At 30.8% G+C, this 13,637-nt stretch overlaps 1 protein-coding gene across 1 annotated transcript; it reads left to right on the forward strand.

Annotated features, from left to right (window-relative positions):
• Nucleotides 1–12,570: 12,570 nt before the first annotated feature.
• On the forward strand, nt 12,571–12,988 carry LOC119673413 (cx9C motif-containing protein 4-like). The gene is made up of 2 exons (XM_038084684.1): nt 12,571–12,731; nt 12,814–12,988. The coding sequence occupies exons 1-2, from the start codon at nt 12,671–12,673 to the stop codon at nt 12,978–12,980; spliced, it is 228 nt and encodes a 75-aa protein (XP_037940612.1). The 5' UTR covers nt 12,571–12,670; the 3' UTR covers nt 12,981–12,988.
• Nucleotides 12,989–13,637: the final 649 nt, after the last annotated feature.

Below are 13,637 nucleotides of genomic sequence, written 5' to 3' on the forward strand. Positions count from 1 at the left end.
ATCGTTGCAGATGCGGAAAGAATTCTTTGTAAATTGTATGGTTAATATTTCATTTAGTTTTGTAAAAACTAATTAATTATAATTTCCTAAAAATTATTATTTTGTTTGTGAATATGATATGTGAATATAACGAAAATAAGTTTTATTATAATAAAAAGTTTATTACTCTTATATTCTGCCTGACCAACGGTAAGTTTCTTTGTTGTTTTTTTTTATGCATGAAACTGTAAATCATTTAAAAAATACGTCACATCTACTACGAAATTTGCTATTTAAATAATAAACATTAAAATTTTTTAATAAAATTTTAATACGAGTACAAAATTTATATAAATTCTTTCTTGAATATTCTATAGAAAAATTTTATATTAAGAAATATTAAAATATTAATATTAAATATATGATGGTTATGCTATTGCTGATATTAAGTATTACTTGTATTTTAAACGCTATAAAAAAGTTAAAAATAATATCTATTTAACAATTTTTTTATATACATATGTAGTAGAGTAATGATATAGATTTATACAGCAATGTATGGTACAGGCATCTATATTCATATTTGTCTGAATACGTGTTATAAAATCAATGGATTATTTAATTACTTTATCGGGGTATTTAAGACTAACATATAATCAAAATGTGGAATATTGTCTTGAGAATATTTCGAAAAAGTTTTAATAGGTATCCTTAGAATTCAAAGAATCCTATTTGAAAAGTTTTTGACAAAACGGATAATTGACTAAGGTTTTTCCAAAAGTTAGTGAATCTTCAAAATTGCAGCGACGAAATAATGCACTTGCGTTTCAGCACTTGCATTGTCTCAATATCACTCCTTCATATACAAAAAAAAATTTTTTTTACTTGAATAGTACTTTTACGTGTTAACTTTGAAAAAAGAAGATAAAATAATAATAATATATATAATAATAAAATATAATAAAATATAATAATGGACTCTAGTAATCTGTCCGGGTGAGAAAACTAGTATATTTCAAATTCCCGTTTGAATAGCAACAGTTAAATTACACAGTAAGTTTTCATCTTCTCCCCCCCTAAAACTGTCACCAATGTAATATTTCATAATGAAAAGTGGGCAAATGCGATATAAGCCCTCCTAAATATGATGAACTATCCACAATTATGGATATTTTGAGACCGTCTAGTATTACGACCCCCCTTAAAGTGATGGACCAATCACTAAGGTAAAGGCACGTGTATGTTAAAACTATCTTGTGTTGCAACACAATTTAATATAATTATTTCTTTTAATATGAACACTTTTTAAATTCTAAAATAATAGAAAAGATATATGAGCAAAAAGTTCCGTTTACTAATTGTCCAGGTAAAAGAGATTTTTCTGGATTTTAGCTTTCTATTTCTGTGGTGGAGGAGAAGATACTGATGACTCCTTTGCCCTATATTCTAGGTGGCAGATGATTTATTTCGTAAGTATAAGTCAAACACCACGATTTGACTTTAATGCTTTGACTTTTAATACATATTATAATCACCCTCGTCACCGTAGACAAAGTTCAACAAATTTACCAAGGACGTGACCATGACTGCCTGCATAACATTTAGACTATACATCATTTCAAGTATTCTCCAATTTTTGGAGTAATAAAATAAAATATGTTAAGTTTTATGTGTATCGAATCTGGAGATTTTATTTTATTCCATTGCATAGTTACAGCTTGTGTTTTTAAACTTAACTATATAAACCTTTTTGTTTTGATTAAAAAATCAGCTAACATAATTAATTTTATAAACAGCCCTTTTATTGTGCCAACTTTTTAGTATATCCTGTATATGCAAATACTTTTTATATGTTACCATATAAGGAGTATATGCTCTTGAATATATTTCATCACATAAAATAAAATATTTTCACCTTTTTAATCTACTTCTATTGGAAATACTCTTGCATTTTAAAATTCTATCCCCATATTTCTTCAACACCTTTCAAAATTTATTGCCACGTCCTTTTACAATTACAATTATTGTAATATATTGATACATTGAACGTCAAGAAGTCATAAGATGCATATTTTATATGTACTAAATTATTAATTATTCAATTCGTATTGACTTTTGAACTACAAGTAACAAAATAAAACCAATAAATAAAATGTTGAAAATTCCCATGCCTCAACAAAAATATTCTGTCTACAAGCAGTTTAAGTATATTGCATATTTTAATATTAAATAAACTTTATGGAAATACTCGTATAGAAAATTCAATGGCACAATATTTACATAAACTTTGTCCATATATTTCACAAAGGAAAATTTGTTATGTATATGCAAGTCATATTATGAATATGAGAGACAAAATATTTCCAATTCAATTTTCGAATATCCTGCACATAATACCGAGGAAATGTTCCGAAAATAATTGCAGAAAAAAAGACAAAATAAAAAATAAGAAGCTACAATGTTTTAAACAAATGTTTCTGCAATGGAGCATCTAAGTAAACATGACAGGAAAGTATCTTAAAGTTGCTGCCCATTCAATGTAATATTTTGCTTAGAAAAAAATAAGAGATATTCATCCAGGACTGTGTGTACACTCGTATGTAAAATAGTTGCTACGACTTTCATAGTCTGTTTCTTTTTTTTTTTTTTGGAAACTTTGATGCAGTTCACTTCAATTTTTTTATAATATATTTTACTTTTCACCTGACCAAGTTGAGGTTTTGTTAAGAACTTCTCTTTCGTATTCGGTTTGTTTTACATATTGTATTTTTCTTCTTTTTTGATTTTTATATTTCATTTTTTAATTCATTTAAAAAGTTTCCAAACCATTATGAGTTTAGTATAAAGTTTGAAAAGTTGCACGTAAATTTTCAATATTTGGCTTTTTATGCAACAAGCGACAGGTGGATAATGTGAAGTTAGATCAACCAGAAAAAAGCTTAATATGCAAATTTACCAACAAATCAACAGAAAAAAGTATTTATACAAAGTATCACGTTATGCGAACATTTTATATGGTAAATATTAAAGCAGAAGAAATTGCATACCATGAGACATCGAAGTCCACCCAACATTTTTTAGTGTAAACATTAACTTGACTGGGATTGTTGCGCACTTCATAGTGCACTCATGACGATAGCTTCAGTTTGTTTAAATCAGTAGAAAAAATAAAGTCCTTTCTGTACCTTTTCAGTTTGTTCTACAAGTAAAAAGGAAACTATTTCCTATTACCTATGTTCTTCGGTAGAAATAGAAGAGTGCTAAAAATGGGCGTTGGAGTCGGAGTATTTTTCACACTAACTGCTTCTGAGCTAATAACAGTTAAATCCATATATATACATGATAGCTTATGTAAGTTCATTTTTTTTAACATTCTTGGAGAGCTGTTAAAGCTTAACTCTGTACAACTCTAAAATTTCTAATATTTCGTAACAAATCATGAACATTTATTACTTAGTGTATTGTATATAGTATAGTGTATTCATTTTAGTGCTAGTATCCTGTACAATTTAGCAAAGAAAAGGTTTATTAATTATGTCCAAGGGTTTTAACAAATTGAAAAACATTTCAAAACCCATATATATTACACATATCCTTGACTGATATAACGGGATGTATGTATGTCCATTAACATGTTAGTAGGGCTCTGAGATTTGAAAGTAATCGAATAGTGTAGTGTATTGTATATACTGTAGTGTATTAATTTAAGTGCTAGTATCCTGTACAATTTAGCAAGGAAAAGGTTTATTAATTATCTCCAAATATGTTAACAAATTGAAAAACATTTCAAAACCCATATATATTACACATATCCTTGACTGATATAACGGGATGAAATAATCAAAATTGACTTTCAGTCCTTTTGCTATCTGTATGTATGTCCATTAACATATTAATAGGGCTCTGAGATTTGAAAGCAATTGAACAAAACTTTGCACAGAAACTTATTGTTTGACGATGTTGTTTAAATCGAGAAATGAATAAAAGGATTAACATATAAAGTAATATCCAAAAATAGGGATATGTTAAGTTATGTAGGTATATATATATATTAACGCATTGAATTGAACATCATGAATATAATATAAATTAATCTAAAATATTATTAGACTACTAATTTGGGAGTAGGTCTGAAGACTTCAATCGTTTAAGTCACCTCAGCAGGCCAGGTGTATTAGATAGATAGTGGGCTGTCTCGTTTGGGTGCTGTTGTAACCGTTTTTGGTGCTCTTTTTGTATTACTGCATCTACAGCTTCGATCTTCAAGTCCCGATGGAGGTCAGTATTCCTAATGAACAACGGAGCATAGACTAAATTTCATTGACTTTGTTTTGGAAATTTCGGATCATTTGAATGGACGATTTTAGTGTACGTCCCCATAACTGAATTTTATACGTCCACACCGGAGCTAAGTCTTGCTTATATATCATGATATTTATTGCTTAGAGAGACAGGTGATTTTTCCCAAGAAGCCAGAATAATAGTAAAAAGTTTCTAATATATGCAAAGATAAATCAGTCACATATATAAATGAGATAAATTTGCGATTCTGAATTTAAAATTATTTTATTTAATTAAAATCAGTATATTAAGTTTAATAATAAAAATGCATCTTCAATGCGTTTTTAGGGTTGAAAATACTAAAATTTTGACATTTCCGATACTAGGTATAATCACATTAAACACCAGCGTACTATAAATGAGAAGGAAGTATATAACTGAAACTTTATAACGGTGACATTCTATAATATTTAACAGGACGCTAAAAAAACTGTTTTGAAAAAAACCCAAGGGCAACAGTTGTGCAACTAATAGCATTGTCAGTACACGTTAACTCCCACGAAATCGAATCAACCCAACGTGTACTTCTATTAACGAAGAGTGCAACTGCCCCATACAAACACCAACAAGCACACTACCAGCCACCAGCTACCAGCGGAAGATGAGATGAAAATTCTAATAAAATAAATAACGTGCGGTTGGCTATAACAACGTCACTGGCTTGGACGCCATTTTGCCATAACATTCGTTTCGTTATGTGTTGCCTCAACCGTTCAGCCGTGCCATAAATAAACACTGCAGCAGGACCATTAAAAGGAATGAGAACAAGTTTGTTTGAGCCTTGCAGACATACCAAAAGGACAAACGTCGTCGTATTTAACGAACAAACGAACTGGCGTACAAGAAGAAGCAGTATTATCAGAGAAATTCCAATTTTAAGGCTGACTAGAGTTAGGCAAAAGGCTTATCGTTGTACTCGTACTTGTGTTATTATCCTATGTCCTGTTTGTGTTCAATATCAATTTTTTTTTTGTATAAATACATAAAATTTTTTTTAATATTTTGTCTCTTTACTATAAAATTAAATTGCTTACGCCGACTCAGCAAATTCATAAAATGGCGATGAATTCAACCGCTTGGCAATCAACCGGAAATAAGTGCATCCTCGTTTGACGCTTTGGCGTACAATTTTAAAGACATATAATAAATATTGTATATAAGCTAAAACCAAACAATAGCCGATATAGTTGTTTTTATTTTAAACTAATAAATTGTGCTTATAACTGCTAAAAATATAAATATAGTTGTAGTTCGAATATTCAGACATTATTTGCTTATTTAGCAATTTATGTTCTATAGAAAGAATTTAAAAAATAATGAAAAATCAAAATAATATATTCTTTAAAGCAAATAAAATAATATAATATTAGTAACTTAAATATTTTACTACATTTTACGCATATAACAACAAATTTGTAATGCAGTATAGGAGATATATAGCTCTCTGGACTCTGTACAGGAGTACAGGATTTTACGTAATTACCTGCCGTAATGGCTCAACACCACGGTGTTCAAAAACACATGTATAAATACAATACTTTAATCAACGCCCCGAAGAATTTGCGAACAATTTCTCTGGTTCCAATAAAGTTAAGTATTCAGGACATAACTTCTTCCTTGATGAGGTAAAACATCTGCTGATTTTTGGGTCACAGCACACGGTGATTAATACGCAGCTCCACTCCGAATGATGATATATGAATACCGATAATTTTTTCGCGTAAGTTTGGGTGAGAAGTTTCGTAGTGGCTCCATAGTACCAGATTTACACCTCTGATCAAGTGTTACTGCCGATCAACGCCCAAAATCCAATACCAAGCTGCAGGCGTTTCTGACCGCCCGTAGTACCTCAATGTCACCTCTAGTCAAGCGTCGCAAGTGGAAACTATACTCGCTACCATTTACACTTCATAACACAAGTTTGGCTCTGGGATTTTAATCGCTTGTTAAGACTGGCAATCCTTACCGCGGAAGAATTCTGTCACCACATTCCGCTGGGGAGGGGGTGTACAAGTAAGATATTGGAAAAAGTTCTTAATAGAAATTCATCTTCTTGAAAAGTTATTGATGACTGCAATATTTGATTTGGCAATCCAAGTTATATAACTTTTAATATTATTCCGGAGATTAATATTCAAAGAAAACATGTGATGCTTTCCCAAAAACAGTTTTTTGAAATAGCAGAAAAAAGGGGATATAAAGGAGACTAATATTCATATACAAATTTCTTATCGGTCATATAAATAGATATAGTTTTGGTATTCTGTTCTTACATACTGTCTGTTCTTATGTATGTTTTTTTTTTAAATCCATTTATTTTGTTACAATATATCAGGTATGAATGACAATAAGTAATATATATTAATATGAGTCGTAATAATAGTTATTACGATCTGAGAAAAGAAAGGCACGTATGAACTATGTCGATATCCATATATACGTAGAATAGAAGTGTGTGATCTACATATCTTACATATCTAAAACGTCTCTCGATGTTTTTCTTTTTAGCCTTGTAAAAGTGTTGATGTAATATATGCTTAATATGTTGATAAAAAAAAATTCCCTTGTTCGTCATTCAATTTATTATGAACTGTTAACACCTCTTTCTTTCCTAACCTTATTAAGCGTCATTCAATAAAAAAAAATCACACAAATGCATTATATTTTCGTTTTTTAGCTTAATTGATTGTAATTGAGTTCAAAATGCTTTTAAATTAAATCTGCACTTATTTTAATTAAAATGTTTTTAATTATTTAAAGTCTATTATCACTACAAGCATTCGCAGTATTTTTTAATAACATTATATATATTCTCATTTTATGCATTTTATGCAATTTATTTCATATTGCTTTTTGTTGTACTTTATCGAATCCGTTTATTAAAACTGTTTGAATTTGTTAACAGTGTCTCGTACCTGTCAATGAAAATTTTATGCAAAAACGCGTCGAAGTAAAAAATAAAATTGTTGCATGTTGTATTCAATTACCTCGTTGAGAGTTGGCAGGATGTAAACATCACCGAAACATTAACAAAAAAAAATTAAATAATTTTTAAAATATAAAATAACTACCGCATAAAAAATTCAAAACCAAAAATATCAAACTAAGTAAATATCAATATTTTATAAAATACAAAATATTTTATTAAACAAAGAAATGCTCAAAACCGAATGTGCCATAGTATTCAATTTAATAAAATATTAATAATCAGATATTGTATTTACATATTCAAAAATAATATAAATAATAGATATTATATATTTGCAGAAAATTTAAAATAAAAATTTACTTTTGTGGTAGAATTTTATTTTTGCTTTAGTGAGATTTTGGTACCTTGTCAAGTTGAACTTTTCAAAGCGAGTTTAAATAAAAAATCTAAATTTAATTTGAAACCACATATTTCTCTAATGTTTTTCTCATAATTTTAAGATCTTATAAAAGAGTTTCTTTTTAGATTTTAATCTTAACTAGATAACACTATTGCTATTGGAAATCATTTTGATAAATAATAGCTGACTTATATGCCTTAGGTTTTGCTAGTGCAGAACAAATAGACTTTGCTGTGATTTATTCGCTCTTTCAAACATTTCCTAGGAATATACCAAAAACTTTACAATTTTTGAAAAAGGTTTTGCAGATATATGACGTCAGTGGCGCGAAAATTAAACTTCCAGGTTCCAGGTTCCACGCTTTATGTCATATTTAAAAATTCACAGCATATAAATGTCTTCCTACGAAATGGATTTTAATTTTTACTCATTCTGCTTCATAGTCATTCAATAATTGAGCGTCTCGAACTTTTCCTTCATATTACAATAAAACACCTGCTTAGTCTTATTGTTCTTTTTGTTGGACGATTGTGAGAAAAGAGTTTCAATACCGTCAGCTGGCTTCTTCTTCAAAATAACTTAAACATAGGAGCTTGTTGGAGATATCAAAACCTTATCCGTATCGAAATTAGCTAAATATTGTATACTCATATTATATATAATCCATCTCAAGTTAAAACATATTTAGGCAGTATTTACATACATATATAATATTTATACTATACATATACAGGTTGTGGTTGAATAACATTGAAAAGTTATATTCATAATAAGAAATATTACTGTATTTAAATTATACGGCATTTAAATGAAGCTTCTTCTCTGAAGCTTCTGTAAATAAAGCGAAACAATGCAGTTGATCAGTAAATTGGCCCATAATCTTCCGTTATATGATTAGCACAAATAATTCTGGAAAGTAAACATCTATAAAAATGGGAAAACATGCGGAATAGAATAGCACGGAAAGAATGGGGAGAGTAAATATAGATAAGATGACATGGAACTAAAGAACGACCGAAGCTACATCCTAGAACCACTTATTTTATCAGATGACAAAGTTGGTTGGTCTAGGGAGTCTAGGGAGGCACCAGAGCGGGCTAAACTATCAGCTTTCTCATTCCCTACGATGTTCCTATGCCCAGGAACCCAGATGAGTGTGATATCGGCCAACCGGTTTAGCTCGTCGATTGCTTCTCTACATTCTTTTACTATTTTTGATTTTGTTATAAAGGATTCAAGAGCTTTAATTGCTGCCTGGACGTCAATAAAAATAGCAACACTACATCTGTTCTCGATGTGGCTTGCAATTTGCCGACAGGCTTCTTTTATTGCTAGGATTTCAGCCTGAAAAACCGTAGCTTCATTAGGTATCCTAAGAGAGATATTTATATTTTTAGATGGTGCGAAGATTCCTGCTCCTGCCCCACCGCTCATTTTCGAGCCATCTGTATATATTGAGATATCGTAATTTGCTTCGAAATTTTTCCTTTTCCACTCATTTCTTGAAGGGAATATTGTCTGGAAGTTCCTTTCGAAGTCTATACACGGATTCAGATAATCCGATGTCATCCTATACAGACAATTTGGAACTATACCTAGAATCTGACTATGTCCATATGTTCGTTCTAACCATACGCCTGTTACTTTCAGTCTTACAGCGCTATTACAAACCATGTTTTTAATGTGAAGATCAATAGGTAGCAGATGCAGCATCACGTTTAGGGCGTCCGAAGGAGTCGTCCTAAAAGCTCCTGTGATGCCTACACATGCCGTCCTCTGAATTCTGTTAAGTTTGTCGATATTATAGCTCTTGTTTAGAGCCGGCCACCATACGACAGCACCATACGTGAGAATTGGTCGTACAATTGCCGTGTACATCCAGTGGGTAATTTCGGGACGAATCCCCCATTTTTTGCCAAACATCCTCTTGCAAGAATAGAAACCTACACATGCCTTCTTGATACGAAGATCGACATTGTGTTTCCAGTTTAACTTACTATCCAACAGAATTCCTAGATATTTGGCTTTTTCCGATAGTTTTAACTGTTGCCCGTTTAGTGAAGGCAACCTGAAAGCTGGTATTTTGGTTTTAGTAGTAAACAGCATCATATCAGTTTTTCCTGGGTTAATACCTAGTCCACAACCTGTGGCCCAGGTACTTATCTTAACCAAGGCCCTTTCCATAATGTCGCTAATTATGTTAGGGAACATACCTGACACTAGAATAACCACGTCATCCGCGTACGCTACTGCTTTCACACCTATCTTATCTAGAATATTAAGAATATTATCCACGACCAGCAGCCACAGTAATGGTGAAATAACCCCTCCTTGTGGCGTACCCCTGCTGACGTGCTTCGTTTGTGTTATGCTGCCTAGCTTTGATTGAATAATCCTTGTTTTAAGCATAGTAACTATCCAATTTTTAAGCTCTTCCTCTAAACCTATTCTGGAAAGAGAGTCATGAATGGTTTTATTGCTTAATTGTAAAAGCTCCTTCAATATCTAAGAAGGTTGCCAACGAGTATTGCTTAATAATCGATTTTTCCACAGTACGAATGACCTCATGCAGAGCTGTTTCCGTAGATCTACCCTTGAGGTAAGCATGCTGGGATTTAGAGATTGGAAAGCATTCTACCTTTTGTCTTAGGTGGAGCTCTATTACCCTCTCCATTGTTTTTAGTAAGAATGAAGTTAGGCTAATCGGCCTGTAATCTTTGGCGGACTCATGTCCGATTTTGCCTGCCTTGGGCATAAAGACTACTTTAACCTGTCTCCAACTAAGTGGTACATAACTATATTTAAGACATGCTTTGTAAATTTCCCCTAACCATGGAACCACTAAGTCTTGTAGTTTTTGCAACATAATAGGGAAAATACCGTCCAAACCTGGCGATTTATAGGGACAGAAACTGTTAATTGAATACCTAATTTTTTCCGCTGTGACTATTTCTTCAGTCATCTGTGATGATGTGCTTGCCAAGGTGATTGAACCGTTTTCTCTAGCATCATCGTTACAGTTTGGGAAATGAGTGTCTAACAGATGACAAAGTAGTGTTGACGTATTCCAACAAGTAAGAAATATATAAACAGGCGTTTGCTTCACATTTGTTGTAGCTTTACATTCCCTTCATAGAAAAGCACATCCCAGTTAAATTCCTTTCTTGCTTCTAAGATACAATAATGGACTATACTTCCTGAACGGAAGTTCTATTTGCCGACACTGACTTCTCTGTAATGTCACTTTCAACTTTTGTTTCTTCAAAACTAATTAGTTTTTGGTTTCTTAAGTAGATTTATTTTAACAAATCTAACATTATGAGATTATTGTCCAATTCATATTTTACATTAACACAAATTTTCTCATTATGCATATGAATGTTATCCTTGTTCATGAATGGGAGATCTTTAACAATATTCTTATATAAAAGGCAATTTACGACAATCAAAACTTCAATGATCAGTCTTTATACATTTATAATTAATACAAATAAGAATTCCTATTAAAAGAGCTTTAATAAAGCACTGTTATAAATTCAGATTATCAAGTTTTGGACACTAATAAATAAGATAACGTCAGTATCATAATATATACGTATATATATAATACGTAAATATATATAGATTAGATTTTAAACAGATTGGGATCTTGTGATCATGTCTCAGCATCCTTTGAGGATTATTGTGACATACCCACTTTAGTTTCATAGATGAATAGCAGTTAAAAACGTCATTATGTCCTTTGGAGAGATGTCACCTAATTCCATTATAAGTGGATAGGCAATTGTTATGTATCGAAATCTGAGTCTGTTGAGACTAGCACATTGACATAGAATATGTTCTGCTGTTTCCTCTCTTCGTAAGACTGCTACTATTCTCTCTTGTAATACTTAGGTTCGATAGATGCTTTCTTTTTCCCGCAATGTCCAGTGAGAAACCCTCTAACAAGTCGGACAAGCCATTTCTGTTCAGCATTAGAAATATTATATGTTATACATATAAGAGATTTGTGTAATACAAAGACAATGATTACAGGTAAAAATGTTTTGAATATTTCTCAGTCCATGACACATTATTTATCATGACTCCTAAAGTGTTTTTACTGTTAAATCAGTTTAAAATTTATTATATAGTGCTTCAGATATAGTTTTTACGAGATTATTTTGCAACAAGAAAGAAAGAATATGCTATGTACCCTGAATTGGTTTTTTGCTTTTGCTTATTTCAACCATTTAAGAGATATTATATATCATATCAAATATCATATTATATATCACATATCAATATATCATATTGACTCAAGGTTTTTTTAAAAAATCCCTACTTTGGCATCTCGTATATCGATTAATAAAGAATCTTAAAATTGTTTTATTAATAATGCGAGATTAATTCCAGTCAGTATTGGGTATTTATAATATTTGTAAGCCATTGCTTCGGTGTATTTCGATTATTGCACTGCAACGATATATAAAGAACGAGTTCACATTGACAGGCGCAGTTCTTTATTAATCTGGAATTGCAAGATTAACTAACATAAACTTAAGAAAATAAGTCTTAGATTTCTAATTTTACCTTTTAAATGGAATGTAGAACAATGCTTTAAATTAAATATTTTAGTGATCCAACAGCTGAAATTTACAACACAAAAATTTATGGGACTGCAACTTCAATAGATAATAGAACTACAATAATGCAATATGATGTGGTTTGCAGTTAAAGCACGTCATAAATTTCTTTATTAAAAAATAATTTCAAGATCTAAAATCTACAAAAAAAATAATTTATTTATTTAATAATAATGAAAAAAATTCAAATTAATAAAAAACAGAAAAAATTTAAACTATTTTATATTTTTAAAAGTCAAATTATAATAAACTGAAATCGTTTTTAAATGAAAAATATTTCTATAACATTTGTGGAATGTTGAAGTAAATTTTTAGTTGCTTTGGTATATTTTCAATTCATCTGTGCGAAAAATTGTTAAAAATTTTTGCTCTGCAATCTCAAAAATATTTCCAGTAATGCCGAAACGAAAAGATCCTTGCCAGGACTGTTCTTGCCGAATTCAATCATGTCTTCAAGGTAGCCTAAAAAAATTTGTTTGTTTAAAATAATAAAAACATAAGAATATTGCAAAATATTTATGAAATTTATTTGCATTTAGCCAATAAATATCAGGAGAGTAAGTGCCTATACGAATTGGAGCAAATGCGTCTCTGTTGCGTAAAGTGGCATGAGGAATCGATGTGTTGTTCTGGAATTAATTTGGAGCGCACTTATTTGGATGGAAAAACCTGCGTAAAAGAAACAAAACATAAAAAAACTAAATAAAAATATATGCAAAAATATATTTTAAATACAAAATTTTAAAGTTATCTTTCGTTTGCACATATTCAAAATTTTTAGCTAACATAGTTATAGATTATATATCCTATAACTAATAAAGTTAACTTTCAAAACTAAATAAAAATCATTTCGTTTATTAGGGTGTTTTTAACCTGCATGAGCACTACCGATATCGATAACTATGGTTTGACAGCTGAAAATGTCAAATTGTGTTGACATTTCCATTTAGTAAGGTTTGGCAATTTATGACGAATTGTGTAACGCTAGAGCGAATTGTCCAAATTTACTTAGATAAAAATAAATCAGTTCGCGAAGTTCATAGAGTACTTCGATAATTTTACGGTTAACATAATCAGCCTAATGAGCAAGCAATTCGTGCACTTATTGATCTTTTTCGCACTAATTTTACTCCTCTCGATTCAAAACCATTAACAAGACAAAGAAATTGTCCTGTTCATGTCATTTACACGCTGGCGGTATTATCGGTCATTATTTCTTTCGAAATGTGGAAGAAGCTGCCGTTAGAGTGAATGACGAGCGTTATCGAGCCATACTGACTACATTTTTGTCTCTAAAAATTAATTAATTTTCGATTAATCGACGACATTTGATCCCAGCAAGATTGCGTATATTGGTCCTGTT

This window comes from Teleopsis dalmanni, chromosome 1, assembly GCF_002237135.1.
Source record: "Teleopsis dalmanni isolate 2A chromosome 1, ASM223713v2, whole genome shotgun sequence".
Lineage (NCBI taxonomy): Eukaryota > Metazoa > Arthropoda > Insecta > Diptera > Diopsidae > Teleopsis > Teleopsis dalmanni.